The 20,593-nt window shown below is 41.8% G+C and overlaps 1 protein-coding gene across 1 annotated transcript in view; it reads left to right on the top strand.

Moving 5' to 3' along the window:
• Nucleotides 1-16,061, top strand: part of LOC121461753 (ABI family member 3 binding protein) — a 213,048-nt gene extending 196,987 nt beyond the window's left edge. Inside the window, exons 35-41 of the mRNA XM_041673008.1 lie at nucleotides 7-216; nucleotides 2,686-2,794; nucleotides 11,413-11,492; nucleotides 12,074-12,103; nucleotides 12,792-12,953; nucleotides 13,920-14,042; nucleotides 14,846-16,061. Of these exons, the coding sequence (XP_041528942.1) occupies nucleotides 7-216; nucleotides 2,686-2,794; nucleotides 11,413-11,492; nucleotides 12,074-12,103; nucleotides 12,792-12,953; nucleotides 13,920-14,042; nucleotides 14,846-14,961 (830 nt within the window). The 3' untranslated portion in view covers nucleotides 14,962-16,061. The remainder of the gene's footprint in view (nucleotides 1-6; nucleotides 217-2,685; nucleotides 2,795-11,412; nucleotides 11,493-12,073; nucleotides 12,104-12,791; nucleotides 12,954-13,919; nucleotides 14,043-14,845) is intronic.
• The last annotated feature ends 4,532 nt before the right edge of the window (nucleotides 16,062-20,593 follow it).

Raw genomic sequence — 20,593 nt, 5'->3', positions numbered from 1 at the left:
TCTTAGGCCCTCATGTGCGATACATCCCAAAGCCAGACAACAGGCCCTGCTCCATCACTGACTCCGTCAGACGGTTCCCTACAGAGGAAGCCACAGAGGGGAATGCCACCAGCCCACCACAGAACCCTCCTACCAACCTCACCGTGGTCACCGTGGAAGGCTGCCCCTCATTTGTCATCTTGGACTGGGAAAAGCCACTAAATGACACTGTCACTGGTAAGATTGTGGCACTAGGATGGGACACTATGGTGGGAAGCTTTGATAGCAAAGTAGTTCCAAACCAGGCAGCCTGGGTCAAGCTGTGGCACAAAAACCACATCCAAGACAGAGCAAAGTTCTGTCATCCAAAGTGTCATAGGTGGAGAAAGATACTGCTTTTTGTTACGGGCTCCTAGTTAACTGGGAACTTTAAAGCTGAATTCCTTCCATCCCTCTCAGAACTCCTTCCAGTGTTTGAAAGTCCAGTCTTATAATTTTACCAAGAAAAAAAAAAACAGCATAAAGTGTGTAAAGGCTTGAAACCTCTGAGACGATTTTAAATAGCTGTCTTTTCACCAACCCAGTTTCTAAACTGACTGAGAACTTCCAAACAGGCTAAAAACTATTTTAACTAGCTTTGGAGAAATTGAAAATAAAATAAAAATAAATCAAAGCTCCCTCACTCCTAGGAAATTCACCATTTAGCTGAGAAAATTGTGATTGTGCTACACCGACCAAATTCCTCTATAAATGGTCATGGAAAATAGGAAACCTAGAGTCAGTTTTGAGTTTGTTACAATTTGTGGCACACTTTGATTCTACGTAGAGAAGAGGAGAGTCTAACAAGAAGTGGAAACAAACTGACGTCCAGGATTGCTAGAGGACATGCTAGTCTGTGGAGCCCATGTGACCCCTGCTGTAGGCTCGGTGCAGGGAACAGAAGCATAGACTCGGCAGCTGTCTGAAGTTGACAAGAACTCTATGGAGGACAAGGGTGTGGGTGAAGAGACTCAGAATCTGGCAGAAAATATTTTCTACTGGGTAAAGGGGAACAAGGCAATTGTCTCTCCTTCTCCAAAACCCTGTGATCTGAGCAACTTCCCACATAATCGTCATCTTGGCTGAAGTGTCAGATTTCTTGTTTCCTTTCTCATGAAAGGGCAGCCTCTGTTCTGAGAAAGAGTCTGTGTCACCACCAGTGTCCCCGGGAATCTGTTGAGTCTTAATTAAAAGCCAATCAGCTTTCAGTATTGATTATCCATATCATATATTCAAACATGTAAAACTCTAGACTGTCCACTTTGCTATTAAGAGTTTTAGTTTCCTGAGACCAAATAATAAGCAGAATTTTGTTTGCCCTGAAGATATTGAGCTATCAAGTTGGAATTATTTAATCTGATATACCTAATTTCTAGTACATCTCCATTTGGATAATACATTTTTTGAGACACAATTCCTCTGTGTAGCCCTGCCTGTCCTGGAACACACTCTGTAGACCAGTCTGGCCTCGAACTCAGAGATCTACCTGCCTCTGCCTCACCACTTGGCTAAGTTATATAAATCTCATGTAACAAGTCCTGAGCAGAATATACTGTAGATACCTAACCCACTGTCTTCATAATAATTTTCTTAGTAGATGCGGAGGAGCTGCTCAGCATCCATCACAACTAAGGATCCCATGCCCGAGGATGACATGTAGCTCCTTAGCCACAGTGCCACATTTAGCTATTGTTCTCTTAGTCTGTCTTTAAACACCAGACCGTTTCTCCTAATGATCTCCATGGATTCCATACTTAATTGTGGTGTTTCCATGGAATACCACTTGATTTCAGATGGGACAACCTGCCAGCTAGCTGCTCAAGGAACACAGATAGCCGTTCTTCTAATTCCCAAGTGAGAAGCAGAGAAATGAGCTAACATGTCTGTCAGATTCTCTCATTGTGAAGGCCTTTCCCTGTTGATGAGTGAACCCTGCAAGCTCAGGGAAACCTGCCTTGAAGTGAAATTTATGCAGATACTAAGGTTGAGGTTTTTATTTAATGCAAAGAAAACTAGCCATAACTTAAAGAAGCATTAGGTTCAAAATCCAAATTCCTCAGCTCCAAACAATAAAGGGGTTTTATTATTTGGTTCACTGTTGCTGCTGCCAGTTTTAGGGTCCGATTTGTGATAGTAGGAATAACTTACCCCATTCCGCACCAAGAAGACAGCAAGAGACATGGCTTCTATTCAAGCGCTGTCCCTCATTCAGTGCTTTGCCTAAACTGTACTTTCTACCAAACTAAGCTAAGCATCCCAAGCAATGGCCAGCAGTCTTCAGTTATTAGAGCTTCTTCCACTGTGATAAAGCAAGATTAGTTAGTATTCCAGTCCCCAAATGCTTTGAGAACTTCTGCCACCTGGTGGCTGAAACTTGCTGGAAGATGAGATCATGGTATCTTGGGGCTAGAAAACGGCTCAGCTGTTAAGAGCACTTCCTGTTCTTTAAGCGCATAACTTTGATTTCCAGCACCCGAGTTGGGCAGCTCACAGTCACCTGTAACTTAAGCTCCAGGAATCCAGCACCCTCTCCTGGACGTCCCAGGAACCTGCAAGCACATGTACATACCACCTCCATATATATATTAAGATCATGTTTCTCCAACTGTAGCCAATTAGGTCAACCAAAAGATAACACAAGTGTCTGATGTTTTCTTCCATTTTCAGAATATGAAGTTATATCCAGAGAAAATGGGTCATTCAGCGGGAAGAACAAATCCATTCAAATTACCAATCAAACCTTTTCTACAGTAGAAAACTTGAAACCAGATACAAGGTAAGGCCCAGTGCTATTCCGGGTGAATTCTGGGAGCAGCATAAACTTCAATCACAACAAAAAACAGAACGATAGCTCCTCTGCCTTATAGGAGGATCTTGCTTTAATTCTGGGTTCCTTTAATGCGATTTTGAATATATTGTATCACATTTTCAAAATATTCTTGTTAAGAATAAAGGAGTTAATAGGATGCCTTTATAGATTAACAGTATAAATGACAACCTAAAAATAGGCCATTAGCAAATATTGGTTCTTTTTGTTTATTTGTTTGTTTTTGTTTTTGGAGAGAGAGTTTTTCTATGCAACAGTCCTGACTGTCCTGGAACTCTCTTTGTAGACCAGGCTGGCCTCAAACTCACAGAGATCCACCTATCTCTGCTTCCCAAGTGCTGGGATTAAAGATGTGTGCTACCAATGCCTGGCTATGCAAATACTGACTTTTTAACATCAAAATTTAGAACAGTCTGTTTACTAGAGATAAATGGAGTGTGCAAGGCATAAACTAGACTTGAGGACCTGATTCTGATGCTGGAATGGGGAAAGGAAGGGAAGCAAACTACTTGACAAAATGCGAAGATTTTATTTAAAATAGCTCCCTATTGGCCGATACTGCTCTATTACAGTGATGAGATACCATGGCCAAGGTGACTTATAAAAGAAAGCATTTAATTGGGGCCTTGCTTACAGTTTCAGAGGCTAAGTTCATGATCATCATGTGGGAAACATAACAAGGGGCAGGCATGGCACTAGAGCAGTAGCTGGGAGCTTACAGCTTAGCAGGATGGAGACAGAAAGAGCAGAAGATGAGTCTGGCTTCTGGAGTGAGCTATTGAAACCTCAAAGTCCACCCCCAGTGACACACCTCTTCCCACAAGGCCACACCTCTCCCACAAGGCCACACCTCCTAATCCTTTCCAAGCTGGTCACTAACTATGGTCCAGACATTCAAATACATGAGCACATGGGGGCCGTTCTCATTCAAACCACACAGAAGCAGCAGCCCTTTGCTTTGGGGACTTCTTACACTGAAAAGGAAAATAGATCCTTTGATCAATAGATCCTGGTGATCAGTTGCATATCTTATACTGTTAATACATTAACATAAGGTCATTCATATTTCAGTATAGTTTTATAATCTCTTTTTAGTCTAAAACAGCAATTCATTTTGTTGCTGAAAGAAGAGTAAGGGCCTGGGACATTTCTGATTAGCTGTAGAGAAGTTCCCGGAAGAGGTTTTCTTTCTCTAGGTTTCCTTTGCTTTGCCCTCTCCATCGTCTTCTGATTGGGCTGAGCAGGGCATTGATAGTGACAAGAGAACAAAGCTCTTTTAACTCTGGTAGGAGGGACATTCTTCTCATCATTTTAGAGAAAAAGAAACAACTAATTAACTGAGGTTAACTGTGCATAAACTTCTGCTCTTTACTGAGAAAATGCATTTCTTGCACAAATATGATTTTAAAGTGCTTGTTTTGAGTTGTAAAATGTTTCAACTTTTAATTTTCACAAAACATTTAAGTTAGCCAAAATAAGACTATTTGTCAGTTAAAGCCCCAGTGGATCTCTATTCTGTTTCCTTAGCAAGATTGAAAGAACGAAACAAAAAACACTTTTTTGACCATAATAAATTTTAAGGCAATTATTTAAAAGAACATTATTCCATTGGACCTTTTTAATATGTTTTGCCTACAAAACTTAAGTTTCTCTTTTGAGTTGCCTGCTTTTTATCCCATTTAATAGCGTGAGCGGTGCTGTGCACCATATTCATGGAAAGGCTTCTGCTTTGTACATGTATGCTGTGTTCCTTTTCTGAATCAATCTGTCCCCACAGCTTCTTACAGTGCACCTATTAGTTCGTGATCTAAATGTAGAACGGGTTTTTCAGGCACATTTGAAGCCAAATTTGTTTGACAAAGCTTCTCATTTCCATTTAACTAATGTGTAGTAAGTGTTGCAGGGGCTATAAATGGCAACCCATGTGGTGTCTGCCTGTGAGCTCAAGTCTAGCAGGAAGGTTAATTCCTAAGCATTCTACACAGCAGGGGGAGAGTTCTGGAAGTGGCCTGAGGGAGTGCAGGTGGAGGGTGGGGGAAGAACACTCGTCAAAGCCTGGGAAAGGGAAAAGGTGAGCATTGGACTGGGCCCCCAAGGATGCAGAGAAAAGCTCTACGTGGTGATGCTGGTGGGGAAGAGAGCGTGGCAGAGAAGATAGCACAGTGCGTGACAGTGCAGAGAGGCAAACTGGATTACAGTTTAGAATACTGGATTTTACTATAGCTGTGTTATACTACAAGGACATGTGTAAATACTGTATTTTACTATAGCTGTGTTATATTACAAGGAAATGTTTAAATACTGTATTTTAGTAGGCTTTCTATTATTTGACTTGATTTTTAAAATCTGAAACCTGAAAGATATCTAGTAGCCAATCTGTACACATCTCATGGGTGATGTAAAGGTTAGTGCTGTTCAGTGAACCAGAGAGAAAAGAAGTATAGAAACAGAGATTAACAATTTGCAAACTGGTGTGGGCTAGAAATTCTATTCTAGAAGCTAAGTAACATTGGACCACACACTTCTTTCACAGCCAGCTGTCCCCTGCTGGTTCTAAATTACTTCATCATATGTCAATCTACCATGCAGGAGCTCAATTTTTTACTTTCTCTAAGGGGTCACCCAGCAACTGTTTGCTGATGAGAGGGCTTAACTCCATACCTGGTGTCAAATGTTCCTGTCTCTGGGCTGGTGCCTCATGGCCACAGCCTGCTGGAGCAAGGGACTGTGATCTCAAATGTGCACAGGGATAGAGAGCTATCCCTTGAAGTAAGGGAGGCAAAAGACATCTAGAGATTGAAGACAAATGCTATCTCTTCTTTTGAAGAGAACCTATCCCAATTACTACTTCAAAAACAACAAGAATTCTGGAAATGTTGATTTCAGTTTGACCAGTGTCATGGTTAATTTTCTATTGCTGTGAAGAGAAATGAAGACCAAGGCAACTTGCAGAAGAACAGCTTTATTGGGAGCTTACAGTTTCAGAGGGCTAGAGTCCATGACCATCATAGAAAGGGGCATGGTAGTGGGCAAGCAGGCATGGTGCTGGAGTAGTAGCTAAGAGCTGGCATCTTTCTCTACAAGTAGGAGGTAAAAGGGAATACCAGGAGTCTTTTGAAACCTCAAAACCCAATGCCAGTGACACACCTCCTCCAACAAGGCCACATTCCCTAATCCTTCCCAAAAAGGTCCATCAACTAAGGACAGAGAATTTATCTTAGGGTTTACTATTGCCGTGAAGAGACACCATGACCATGGTAACTCTTTTAAAGGGAACATTTCATTGTGGTGGCTTGCTTACAGTTCAGAGGTTTGGTCCATCATGGCAGGGAGCATGGTGGCATGCAGGCAGGCACAGGGCTGGAGAAACAGTTTAGTGTCCTACATCTTGCAGGCAACAGGAAGTCTACTGACCATCACACTGAGTGAAGCTTGAGAAAAAGATCTCAAAGCCACCCCCAGTGACACACTTCCAACAGAAGGTGTGGCCCAGCTTAAAAGTGTGCCCTCTAGCCTCAAGGTCTGGATTAAAGGCAAGTGTCATCCAGCCTCCTCCAAGATCACACTTCCTCCTACAAGGCCACACCTTCTAATAGTGCCACTCACTACGATCTTATAGGGGCCAAATACATTCTAATTATCACGGGGTTCAGATAGATGAGTCTATGGGGGTCCTTCTCATTCAACTACCACAATCAGAACTCCAGCCCACACCCCAGTACTACCTCTATTTCTTCCACACCAAATCTCCTTTCCTTCCATTGGCCAGGAACAACACAGTCCTTTCTCTTCTGGGAAACATGGAGCTCTTGTTGAAATGAAAGTAAAACTGTAGAAAGAGTCATCTGGGAGCAAGCCACTGCATCTGTAAGGCCACCAACTATTTTTAATTCTACAATAGGGGAGCTGATAAGTAGTACTTCAAACCATCAATCTGATACCAGTGCTGATTGGGACAGGCAGTGTGGCTTAGCTGATCTTTGGGGTCTTCTGGCACATAGTCCTGAAATAGGCAAAGCCATGCAGAGTCAGTGAGAGTCAACCAAGACCCATAGTGAATGGTCTCAGTCAGCAGCTTGTCTTTGAGTCTGCCTTGAGATGAACTGGTAAGTGCTTTGTTTGGTAACATTGATGCTATGGGTTCTTCCTGATGAACTAGTTGGCAACACAGATGGACACACATGATCGCCTGGGCTGCAAAGCTCAGGTTTGTTCCAGAAAGCCTACTTCTCTTCTTACTCTACTGAAAAACTGAAGAATCTGTTGTGTGTGCCAGAATTACATGTGGTCCAACAGTTTCCTATGGAAAATAGAGTCTGGTAATTAAAATAAATCAAATTCACTTCATTTGACATCTTTGGGCTCAGGAGGATTCTGGGGAACAATCATTCCTCTAAGACTAAAACCCGCCAGATTTTGGGACTCCTGTTTACAGAGTTGATAAAACCTTGGCACTGATGGCTAGCTGCAACACCAACAGCGACTTCTTAGAAGCTGTGAATCTGGCTCAAAAACAGATGTGTGGAATAGCCATTAGTATCCATGACAGGTTGTGTGGAATTCAGCTCTCTGCAAATTCTTTATTTACTTTTCAACACCATCTATGGATTTGGTATAAAGTAAAATAATGTGCCAAAGCATCAGGCATTTTACTTAGGTTTATTGTAGGTGTGGGCAACAGATGAATAATTCCGTCCTTGTTAAAGAAAGAAATGGAGGCAGTTGCTCAGCTCGTAACTTCTCACCATGCAAAGAGTTCTCCAAGTACGGATCTCTACTTGTCTGTAAAGAGAACAGTTTTGTGGTCATCACTACATGCCTTGTTATTATAGAATTCCTTGTATCTAGCAAATCACAGCACCAGAGTTAGAAGTGAAGCCCAACTGTAGAATGTCCAGTTTCTGACCCCAGACCCCTGAAAGTGAAAGACACAAGAAACTTCTCTCGGGGCAGAATGGGCAGCTAGGTCATGATCCTCCATGATTTCTGCATCCATTTTCCCTTCTGTCGCTTCTGTTCCTTCTTATTTCCACCCCGCCCCTTTACTTCCTCTTCCCCTCCCTTCCTTTTGAGACAAGTTGGTATGCTACTCAAGCTGGCCTCAAATGTGTGATTCTGCTTCAGCTTTGTACGGGGCTGGGATTGCAGGTGTGTGCTGTCATGCAGGTTCTGTCCCTAACTGAGGTGTCCGACTCCTCTCTGGCCCTGACCTCCTTAACTGTATCCCAGTGTTGCACAATGAATGATGTTACATGTTGCTAAGTGTCCTGAATTGTTGTAGCCTTCCAGTGTCCTTGAGACGAGGTCACAAAAACTGTCTCCTTATTGCTCTTATTCTTTCTTATTCCACTTAATCTGATTCTCTTCCTGTGACAGAAAACCTCACCTAAATGGGTCTCCAGCACTTCAAGACCTCAGCAGGGGTAAAATGAGCTAACCGTCATACAGTCCAAACCGACAGTCAGTCACTGAGTGTTTTTGCATAAAAACAAGTTGTATAAGAAGCAGTTTACTTGAGGTTTGAGAATTTTGCTAACCTAACTTTTCCAACCTGTAGGGAGTTATGTAACTAAAAGTAGATTAAGCAGTGAAAGCTGAAACTCGGCTCTAAGTTTACACCAAAACTGAAGTCTAGAGAGAATGGGTGAGGAGGTGATGGAGATACCCACACCCCTGCTGCAGGGCAGCTCCTAGAGGCGGACATCCTGCTTCTGACAGATTAGCTCAGGAACTGCAAACCATACTTTCTGGGACCATTTTTTTTTTTACTTTATTCCAGTAGCTGATTGTTTTTTAATTTTACCCTTTGTTATCCTTTCCTATTAAGATAATTCATAGATTTTTTTTAAAAAGTCTTTTAATGTATCAAAGTCTTGCCACCGCTTCCTAAGAAGCAAATATTGGAAAAACATGAAAAACAGTATTATAAGTCTTTACATATCTTTATGTTTCTTTGGGGCTTTTTGTTCATCTGAAAGTAGATTTTAAGATAAAATTGTGATAAAATTAAGACCTTCTAAGAGTTATTGGACGTTTCCATAACTTCTAGCCCTGATGTACATCTAACCACCATGATGATTCTGGTCCCTCAAATACAGCCCATTATTTTACTCTCAGTTCTGGGCTTTTTCCCACTATACCATGGTACGCTGAAAATTCTCAGTTTTTTTTTAATTCTTTTCACATCTTCTTGGGCACAAAATAGGTCTTTTCATCTTGAAAGCAAACACCTTTAAGTTCAGGGAAATCTCTCACACAATCTCTAGGATTAAAGTCCCCATTTTATAGTTTCTGCCAGTTGGATGTTCAATAATCCAATTTTCTATTTTTAACTGACTTTTATGAATCTGTAGATTCTCAACTTTATCTTCTAAATGTCTTTTTTGGTTTCTATGTTCATTCAAATAACTTTGCTAAAATGTTGAGGTGGCACCCTGTATTTATGTACAATCGTCATTCTTTGAGACTTGACTCTTAGATGCATATAGTGTCATTCAGGTGACAGAATGCGCTTTCTGGAAAAGATTTTGCCACCACAAAGTATTTATTTATTTATTTATTTATTTATTTATTTATTTATATAGGGCTTAACCAGCCAAAACATGCCCTCATGTTGTTAAACATAATTTAAAATTATTTCTTCCAAATTTGTGTCATAAGATATTGGGAAAAACTTCAGAAAAAGTAAGTTATGGAAACTGTATCCATGCTAGAAGTAGAGATCAAATGGAAAAAGCTGAAATAAAATGACATGGAAAGGAATCCAGTGGTCCAATCTGGACACGGCTCGGGTCGGCTGGCATGGCCTAGAACAGCTATGACATGCACCCTTACTCAGTGAAACTGCAGATCCATGTGAATCCAACCCCCACTGCCTCCCGTATTCAGCTCACCAGTTCGGTGAGGGTTTTGTTATCGTCGGCACCAGCCTTAGAAAGCATAGAACCTTGGAAATACCCACATATGGGACTTAAGTGAATGGTACAGGCGTTTTCAGACCAGCATTGTTTATATAGCTGTGAGATCGTGTGTGTGCATGCCATGATGCACTGTGGAGGGCAGAGGACAGACAGCTCTGGGTCTTAGGCTTTCTACATTAAGGGGCCACTTTTGTTGTTTCCTGCTGTGTGGCTATGCAAGCTGGCCTGTGGGTCTCTGGAGATGGTCTTCACCTCCTACCATGCTACAGAAGTACTGAATTTGGGATTACAGATTGGATGCGTTGCCTCCACCCTCAGCCCTGCTCCATACGGGTTCCAGGGATTGGAACACCGGTTCTCACACTTGCATGCCACTCTCCCAGCCTGGCATTCTCTTATGGTAATGGCATAGCTACATGTAGCTAAGAACTGAAAGGGAAGCTTGAATTCTATTTCACAACTATTTCAAGTTTGGAAAAGTCAAAATATTACAATAGTTACAAACATCACTGGCCTGAGATGAGACTTGGGGGGAGTACCTCATAGGGTTTGTGTGTTGATTACTTTATAAATGCAGAATGACCATGTATGACACATGGTAGGGACTTTAAAAAGTGGTTCCCGTCGTGTAAGAACTGGAATCTGTCCTACAACCCTCCAGAAGTGATCTACCAGTACAGAAACTCACTCCATGGAGCCTCCCACTTCCCTTGTTGCACCATCTGCACCCAACTGGGCACCTCGGCAACCCTGCTGGTTCTCACTTATCAAACACTTACCTTGTGTGGGCTGCATTCTTACTTTGTGATAAGCTTCTCAAAGATGACCTTTATCTGCCAAACCTTGCAAAGATCACAAAGCACTACCTGCTGACTCAGGCCAAGTCAGCCTGAGAGCAAATGCAGCTGTGCCCTCTGCTGCAGGAAGTCAGTTTCAGACAGATGTGCACTGCTTCCTGCTCTGGGCTTTTTACGGGGATCTGCAGTTTATACAGCTTGTGAGAAAGATTTGTCAACTATACACAATTTTATGACTCACTCATAAAATAAGGATTGAGCCAAGGCAATTCTACATTTTTTGAAAGGACCTGAGCAGTCTGAGCCTGACTTACTGAGCAGAGGGAGAACAAAGTCTCAGGCTTTGTGTTCATGCTCTCAGGACACTAGTGGGCCCATTTTCTGGACAGCCTGGATTCCTGTGATCTGTATCAGACATCCTCATGTGTCTCCTTTCTTGCATTTCTCAGAACCAGGGGCCACAGAATTCATCCCAGTAACTCAGTCTTCATTTTCAGTGGCGGAGGCAGGACAAATAATCTGCATTTAAAAAAAAATCTTCCCCATTACCACTCTGTGTTGTGATTCCAATACCACAATGAGCAACACTGGGCTGGCAGGGGACATCTGGAGCAAAGGGAGGCTCCTTATCCCGGAATGAGAGTGGTCACCACATAGCTTTCCTAGAGAAACCTGCCTGGTGATTTCTAACTTTCATTAATGTTTTTCTCAAATGAAGTATTAGACAAGATGTTGAGAAAGTAAAGCCTGAAATTGTCATGATTTAAAAAGAAACAGTAGTATAGCAGAAAAATGTCATTCCTTAAAGCCCTCAAAGATGTTACTATTGTTTTTATTTCTCCTTATGCAGCTATGAATTCCAGGTGAAACCCAAAAATCCACTCGGTGAAGGCCCTGCCAGCAAGACGGTGGCATTCAGTACTGAATCAGGTAATCATGTCAGTAGTGATCCACACGGATGTGACTGGACATAATCACAAGTATTGGCATAGAAGGAGCTTGTTTGAAACCCAGAGTGTCTTGAATTCTGTAGCCCTTGAGAAGAAGCTAATAGATGTACTTATTATATAGTACTCAAATGTTTCCCTGCATGCCGAGAATAATGTCCATCAGGTACATCAGAGAAGGGAAGTTATGAGTTCTGGGAAACTATCTGCACACTCCAAGCTTCAGTTCTCAATAAAAATCTGTATGTGCAGACAAATTTGCATAATTCTAAACTATATCATATTTTGGTAACTTTACAATTAATAGTTTTGTAGAAAACTAAATGAGAAGGCTTTTGAAAAAGCTAGAACAACCTATGCTCAAATCTACTCAAATCATGTGTCAAAGATGCCACTGAATATCTGAAGGATGATCAACAACCATTTCCAAAACAAAAGAAACTTTCAGATTCAAGCTTTAGCAAGATTGTACATCATGTAAATAAGACCTGCCTTCTTCACCATAATACTGTAATAGTAAAACTTTATCTAAAAGATTCTTCCATGTGTGTTGTCTCTCCTCAGCTGACCCAAGAGTGAGTGAGCCAATTTCTGGTAAGTACCAGTCTCAATGGGGACTATACATTCCAAAATTAGGTAAGCACAGCAAACTTGAGTTGAGCATCTTTCTATCTAGAAAGATAAAAGAGGTGTCATTCTTAAATATATAAGTACTTAATACTCATTGGGACAGTGCTGAAATTTGCTTTAACTCATATACCAGTTCACTCAAAATCTGTTTAATTTGCTCACACTAAATTTTATACTATGTTGAGTCAGGCAGTCGTGGTGCACGCCTTTAGTCCTGGCACTTTGGAGGCAGAGACAGGAGGATCTCTGTGAGTTTGAGGTCAGCCTGGTCTACAGAGGGAGTTTAGGACAGATTCCAAAAGCTACAGAGAAATCCTGTCTTGAAAAAACAAAAACACCAACCAACCAAACAAACAAACAAAAAACCATTTATATTATGCTGCAAAAAAGAGCCCCAAATGTGTCTACAAACCAACACGGCAGACACTAGTGCAATACTAAGATATTGCTGAGTGACAATTTCACTAGTGACAGAAACTTAGACTGGAGTTTGTTAAACCCTTTCAAACATTTTCAGCCCCCAGTATTTAATGCAGTAAAGAAATGAGGTATCAGGAAGTGGGCAAAGAAGTCTGCAGGCTGCTTTTGTTGTAAAGCGTTTAGTTCTTCAGAGTTAAACACTGAACCCAAATCATGTGTTTTCCTCATGCAGCAGGAAGAGACGCCATCTGGACCGAAAGACCCTTTAATTCCGACTCTTACTCTGAATGCAAAGGCAAACAATATGTTAAAAGGACATGGTATAAGAAATTTGTCGGAGTCCAGCTGTGTAACTCTCTGAGATACAAGATTTATTTAAGCGACTCCCTCACAGGTATGTTCCACTACCCTAGCCTTTCTGTGACATTTCAGACTCAGCACTTTATACAAATTCCCTTCAGAAAATGTTACAGACATAGGTAAAACAACTAATCTTAGAAACAAGGACTTAGATCTGCGATTTGGAGGCAGATAATGAAAATGCAACATAAAATAGGGACACCATGACCAACTTCAATGCATAGGCAGGTGCTTGCCCAGCAAAGCTCAGTACTGTCGCAACCACCCAAGAATTAAAACCCTACTACTAATCATGAAAGGAATGTGATATCCTTAAAATGCCAGAAGGGCTCAAACCCCCTGCACTATGTTTGTTTATGTCTCTTCTAGAATATTCATATAGTAAAAACCTTGTAGTCCCTCATTCATTCATCAGGTTGTATTCTGGGTTTTGTGGGTGACAAAGTACTAAATGCCATATTCCTGCTTTCGTATAGGAGAGACACATTAAATAAACATGTAAATTACCCAAGAATGTCACAAAGACACAGAATGGCTCAGCAGAAGTGGAGGCTCCTTTAGTTTTAGGGAAGGTCTGTGTGCAAAGGTATCATGTCTGCTTAGAATAAATTTTAAGAAGAAATCAACAACAGAAGAGTCTAGAGCAAAGGGTCTCTGGAGAGGTAGAGGAAAAGAAGTGTGAAGGCCTGAGGCAAGACATACAGTAGTTTTGGCTGAGATTTAGTTAAAAAGAAGTTGTCTTCTGAGAATAACGGGAGATTGCTGGGGAGAATTATGGATAGAGTAATAACTTGCATTATAAAAGTCATTGTGATCTGAAGGGGAAAGGAGAACATTAGCAAGGACATCAGCTAGGAAACCTTTCCTAGTGCAAGAGATGCTTGTGGCTTTTCCTCTGGGAAGTTAGGGAAAAGAAAAGCAAAACCATTCTTTGAAATAATTAATTATGGAATTGCCATACATTAAAGAAAAGGACATTGTTTCATTTCTGGTCCTTCAGGAAAGTTTTACAACATAGGAGATCAGAGGGGCCATGGAGAAGATCACTGCCAGTTTGTGGATTCATTTTTAGATGGCCGCACGGGACAGCAGCTAGCCTCTGACCAGTTACCCACCAAAGAAGGTATGCTTTCTGACCATCCTATGCAGAGGGTTGTGCAGATTAGCAAGGAAAGCAATAAGTTGACGGAAATGGCTACAGAACTGCTACTCTGTCACTAGGGGAAGAAGAAACTTAGCTCTCGATTCAAGCACAGATCTAGAAATATTAGATATATAAATGTATTCTGAGAAAATGAAAATCTTTCCCAAGTTTCCAGCCCTCCTGGTATCCCAGTCAGTGTCCCTCACAGCTCCAGTCAGATGAAACATGCCTGGACATCTTCTTTGCGCCCTTAAAAATTGTTTCTACCATACAAGGAAAGCATAGTATTTTCCTTAAAATGATCTATATAAAACAATTATGATAAGTCTGAGAAGTGAATATACTCAGCAAATTGCTAAGTACATATTAGCAGCAGACTGTGTAGGGAGGACTGAAAATTTAACTCTTGCCTCAGCAGAGCAGAATGGTGGACATTGTCCAGATCACTCAGGAAACACCTATTTGAGGTTTTTAGTAACGTGTTTTGTTCATGAACACAAAAATACCAAGCCTCTTAAAAGATGCCTGTACAAGACACGGGGACATCAAGAGGCTGCTGAAACTACTCTTATAGTACTGACTTGCTAAGACACATGGCAAGCTTTTAAGTCCTAGGGTCATTGTGTTTCTGGGTAAGTATCAGATCCTCTATAATTACTAGTTTTCTCTATTGCTTTGCTTCACTCGGAGTAACCTTTACACTGAACAGCCTTCTATCTGTGAAGGGTGTGAACAAGGACATGAAAGATCTAGTACACTAAATAAACTCTTTTTCCTCTTAGGCTACTTCAGAGCCGTTCGTCAGGAACCTGTCCAGTTTGGAGAGATAGGCGGGCACACCCAAATCAATTATGTCCAGTGGTACGAGTGTGGGACCACAATTCCTGGGAAATGGTAGCTGCAGCACAGCTGTTTCCAAAGGAACAAAGAACCCTTTGGAAAGCCTACGGTGTTTGTCACCCCCCACTCCAAGCTCTTTTGTTTACTGTGTATAAAAGTCTGCAGCCCAAATGAGAGCAGCACTCGATGTTCATTGTTAGAAAAGATTTCTGAGACGATTTATCAGGTTTACAAAGATGCTTTAAGAAAGCAAGATATTAACATTAATAGAATAACATTTTTTAGGGAAGCGGGCTCCCTAGTCATGATATTTTAAGAGAACATTTGTATATTATTTATCACACTGTTGTAATGTTTTCAGATACTTTTATAACAAAATTAATGTCAAAAAATCTTTAATATGCTTTATAAAAAGTATTTACTTTATGAATGTGTACGTGTTGTTGGTGGTGAGTTAATCCCATAAATCTCTACTTATGGTTTAACTTATTGGATCAAATAATCTTCAGCGTAGACACGTGAGAGAAAGTGGTTCTAATATTTAAAATTATGTAAACTTCAATTTGTTAGCACAGATGAACAGATTTTCGCATTTGAATAGTTATGGATTCATGCTCACTTCTCCATAACCTGCCAGCAAATTACTGAAAAGAAAAATCTATATAATTTTATCTCAACCAAACAGCTGATAATCTGACGTGCCAAATGATAAATTTTGATGTTTTGATTCTGTACCCATAATATTACGTCTAAAAATACTTTCTCAAACTCTTCCTTTTAACATTCTTTTGAGCGGCTCTGTGGTCCTATTCAAGCTGTATGTAGAGACTGAGTGTGAAGTCAGCATGGAAAGACAACGCATGTGAGATGCTATTGTTTTAAATGATATATTATATATTTATACATTAAGGCCATGAATGAATGTATCAGAGGTTGTTTTGTGGACACTGTTTACTCATGCTGTAACAAAACTTACTCGTTATGAAGCGGGAGTACATATTTTTGGGAGGGAGCAAGAATATTATTGCCTGCCCTGAAAAAACTTTTCTTTATGTGTATCTTTCAATATGCTCCAGTTTTATCAATGCTACATTTTGTACTTTTCAAGCAAATATAAACTCTGCAATAAAAAGATATAGGTTTTTAAAAAGTGATTTTTAAAATGTTCTGAGTAGTTTGCCAATATGTAAATACATCTTTAACTCCATAAGGAAAAATCAAAAATTAAGAGCTACCAAACCCCTATTGTGTTTATATTCTAAGTCAATCAAATATGTTATATATATTTTTCCCTGAATGGAAATCAATTTCATAAATTTTTTTGAAGACCATATACCAATAAGATGACTAGTTTCTTTATATCTGAAATAATTAATTATTAAATTACAAGACCACTATTGGATTCAATCACCTTTATACCTTTATTAGCCTATAAATGTTACATTTATACATAATGTCTAGTCATCTTCTCAAAGGGCTCTATTTTTAGTACATCATGTTAATAGTAAACAGCCAGGTGTGATGGCTAAACCTCAGCCTAGCTTTTTAATATCCTCTGGGAACTAGAAAGCCAATCATTTTACACGCAATAGTGTTCCAAAATAACTAGGAAGCTGCTACAATTTTAAGCAGGGGAGGAGACATGTTCATTTTGGTCTTTTTGTGTTTGTATTCCATCAAATTATATTTTTAATTAATAGCAACAAGATATCATAAAAATTGCTCTGCTTTTTAAATTTTTGAACTTCAATACAGTACAAATTGAAACAAAATAGTATTGTAGTCTTTTGGGAAGCAATTAGCCATCAATAGTGTAGCTGAACCTCCTTATCGATAACCGGGTCCAGCTTGGGTATAGCCCTGACCAAAAGGAGGACGGTTACATGCATAAGGGTTAGGCGCACTGGAAGGAGGGGTCATGGTACCCGCAGGAGATGGCATAAAACCTGGTCTGGGTTGGTAAGCAGCAGCTTGGCTTGGAGCCATTCCAGGCTGGGCACCAGGGGCACAGTATATTAGCAGGCTGAGATGTTTGGGTAGTATAAGTTTGTGGAGGATAAGTGCTCGCCTGGTACTGGTGTGGTTGAGCGTCATGCTCCACTACAGACTTCCACATCTGATGGTGGCAGATGATGGGAATAATTAGGACGGAGAGAGGAACTGAGAGGAGGGATGATCAGAATGCTGAAGCCAACTACACAAGCAATCGAATGTTTCTCATCGTTCTTAGAAGAAAACAAGAGCTGAAACAAAGCAGATAGAACTTCTAGGGAGACATCTCAGTTAGAAGAGAAAGGAGCGGAAGTTATTTAAAATAAACCAGAGTCGTTTGAGTCCACCCACATCTGGAGGGAAGTCAGTGCAGATGTAGGCAACACAGCAACCTCTGTCAGCGTGCCGGGACCGTTCACTGCGTCCACAGCTTGTAGTATTGGACAACACCTTCTGCAGGATTGGGGTGGCATTTCCCTCAGATTTACCCATGGTTTCCTTTCTAGTTGTCAGGACATAAACGAGTCCAAGGTCCCTCCTGTCTGTAATCTGCTTAGTTACATTGAAATTGTTTTCACCTGTCCATGGGATACGGTCCTACATTCACCCTAAGACACTCACGGAAGAGCTTCGGGACAGTTGGTTCAAAGACCCACCCTAGGTGATGCATGGGGAAACATTGACAGGAATCTCCATTTTCTAAGGGAGAAAACACCAAGGCTTTATGTTTTATCACTCAGTTACAAACACTGTTCAACTGTATTTAAAGATACATATATTCAAACACAGCATGTAACAGATCCCATTTTTGGAACACGTGGGATTTACCAACCAAGTAAACATTGCAGAAGTCTTTGGAGAAAACTAGTTTGGCAGGGGGACCAATCATTCCTCCACTGGATACTCATGTTTTCCTGAGCCTTGCCAAGGGAGTGTGAGTAGGAACTGCCTAGTCACACTGTGGGCTTCTGAACAGTGGCGTGGCAAGGTAACAAGGGGCAGTGCCCATCTGCTCTGGTAGCCTTTGAGATTCCCTGGCTCCGCTGTCAAGTCCCTGCTCATCCTTCTTCCTCAGGGACCTCCACCCCTGGGAGGCCATTCTGGTGTTCATCACTGTTTCCCAGAGGAGACACTCTTCAATACCTATCTGCAGGACTCTGTCCATTTAGGCCCCAAGTCTCCACGGAGATGCACCTGGAAACCTCCACCCTTGCCTCTGTTTCCTAACAACCCCAGAAGATGATCCCTGGGGGAATCTGAGGAGGGGAATTAAAGATCTGCTAAGGTGCAGCTAGGGAAGTGGTGAGCTAACCAGGCCGAGAGTCACTTGAGCTACTGAGAACAATGCCTTCCTTACTTAGCAGTAGCTACTGATAGAGGTTAGCACAGGTAAGGATGACCTGTGAACCACATCCTATGGCCTCTCTTTGACATGGCCTGGCTCTTGCGCTGTTCTGCAACAGAGTGAACCTGGAAAGAAGTCACCTGTATTCATGGGCAATAAGGAAGCAGTGAGGTCCAATGGTCTCATCTTTTGTCCTTCTAACCCCTGCCCCCTGGCCTCAGCCCATCTCTCCCATCAATCTCACACACTTCTTAAGATCAAAATAATATGCTCGTACTGTTGATGACTCATCAATAAGGTTGCTAAGTTGAAGCGGAAGGCTGGAGAATAACCCGGTGAAGGACAGAGAATGCCAGCACATCCAGTGCCTGATCACAGTGTTGACTTATGACAGCAATAATCCACAGACACCTCAGTAATATGACAGCCCCCGTGGGACCCCAGCAAGTCATGCAACACAGAGAATGTACCTCTTAGCCAGATACTAGACTAAGCACTTCACAAATATTAACTTTGACAACTCCCTGATTCCTGCAATTTTGTTCCCCAATGTTAAATAATGAAGGGCTTAGCATAGCTGCCTGTCTCCGACACCCTGGGATTCCCACAAACACAGAGAGTTACCCCAGCTGGATAATCATGCCTGCATTTGGCCCCTCAAAGCACTTGGCTCAGCACCAGTGTTCACGTGGGTTAATTCCTGCTCCCTTACATCCCCCATGTGCATTTTGTGCCCTGAGAGACCGTACAACAGTCCTCATCTTCTGTGGGACTCCTTAGCTTAGTGCCCTGAGAGACCGCACAACAGTCCTCATCTTCTGTGGGACTCCTTTAGCTTAGTGCCCAGGGCCAGCCAGCCCTTAGAGTGGCATGTGTAGATCCTCAATAAAAGCCAGGGCATACTTGGCTGGGCCGGCGGTCCTAGATGGCTGACCAATCACATCCCTGAGTGCAGGCCATTTCCTTGTTCCTATCTTCCCATGCTCATTGTCAACCATTGCCCGCAGACCTGATGGCCGTCACAAGTTCAGCACCAATTAGCAAATTAAGTGCTACGTGGATTTCTCTTCCACACTTCTCTGGGCGCCCAAGTCTCCCAGAACTCTGAGTACCCACTTTCACTACTGTTTGTTCGAGCTCCCAGTTCCAGCTCTTCAAATCCACACCTGGCACCCCCACCAGCTGCTGCCACTTCAGGGCAAGAAACTGAGCAGCGGCTTCAGTTCTGTTTCCAGGTTTTCTGTCATGTCCTGCCACACTGTCCTCATGGCTACTTCCTGAAGTTCGAGTCAGTTCCCAAAGCTTTAAGTAGCATTTCTGTGTATAGTGTTTTGAAAAGTTTTTTCAAATCATGGGATAGTTATAAAAATGACCACATCTAAGCCACATCCCTAACAGTTAAGTCACGTTCAAGAATGCTCTAGGACCACTCTGTGTCCTAAGTAGGACAGTTGCATCTAGGATAGTAAAGGAATTCAGAATAAGTCAGTGGGCTGTGGTGGCAAACATCTGTGATCCCAGCACTCGGGTGTAGCCTGGGCTACAACACTGTTGTAAAGGTCTGGTCTGAGGGAGGAAAACAAAAACAACATTGGATGTGGGCTGGAGCAATCAAGAGATGTATGTGAATCTTGAAGGGCAAGCCTTAAAAACACCTCTTTATTACCTATAGCAACTGACAATGAGGCTCACACAGAACTGATGTCAAAAGGATAAGTCACGGGAAAGAAGGGAGAAAGTTCCCTAGCTTGTTGGGAAACTGTGTGGAGCCTGAGCTCACTGACAGAAGTCTGACTCCAGATGAATTTCTCCAAGAAGCAGGAGCTGTGAACTCTTGACACACTCCCTGCTGTTAAGAGCTGTGGCCCTTCCCTTCTATCTTCAAGTCAGACGTGCCCAGGTGACTTGTTTGGTCCAATGAAATAGACTCTTTCTGAGGGGAAGACCACTGAGAGGTTGGAGGCCTATACTGTGGCCGCTTTACAAATAATCCCCCAGGGAGACTCCTCTGGCAGCCTGAGGCCCTCAGTGACAAAGAGGATGCACAGAAAGTCTCAAGATCATCCTAAGACTTTATTGAATTCCAGTTATTGAATCTGACCCAGGCTCTTCTGATCTTGGTGGGCTGTGGAATTGTGACCTGACAGGCTTAGAGATAATGATCCCAGAAAGGGGCTCAGACTGGTCTCACCAGTCTTGCACTGAAGAGAGCATCTCAGCAGTAGAGCAGAGGCATTTCTGCAGGAGAACAGAAAGCTCCTAAGGTCCTTTCCAAATGGATGCTGAACTTGGGGCATTTTATTTGTTCTGCTAAAGCTGTTTTAAAATAGAGAAAAATGTGGAAAGGGAAAAT

Source organism: Microtus oregoni, unplaced genomic scaffold (assembly GCF_018167655.1).
Source record: "Microtus oregoni isolate MIOR12 unplaced genomic scaffold, Mior012 000023F_ref0000262, whole genome shotgun sequence".
Classification (NCBI taxonomy): Eukaryota; Metazoa; Chordata; class Mammalia; order Rodentia; family Cricetidae; genus Microtus; species Microtus oregoni.
Note: the sequence above shows the minus strand (reverse complement) of the source record. Positions and strands in the feature narration are given on the sequence as shown.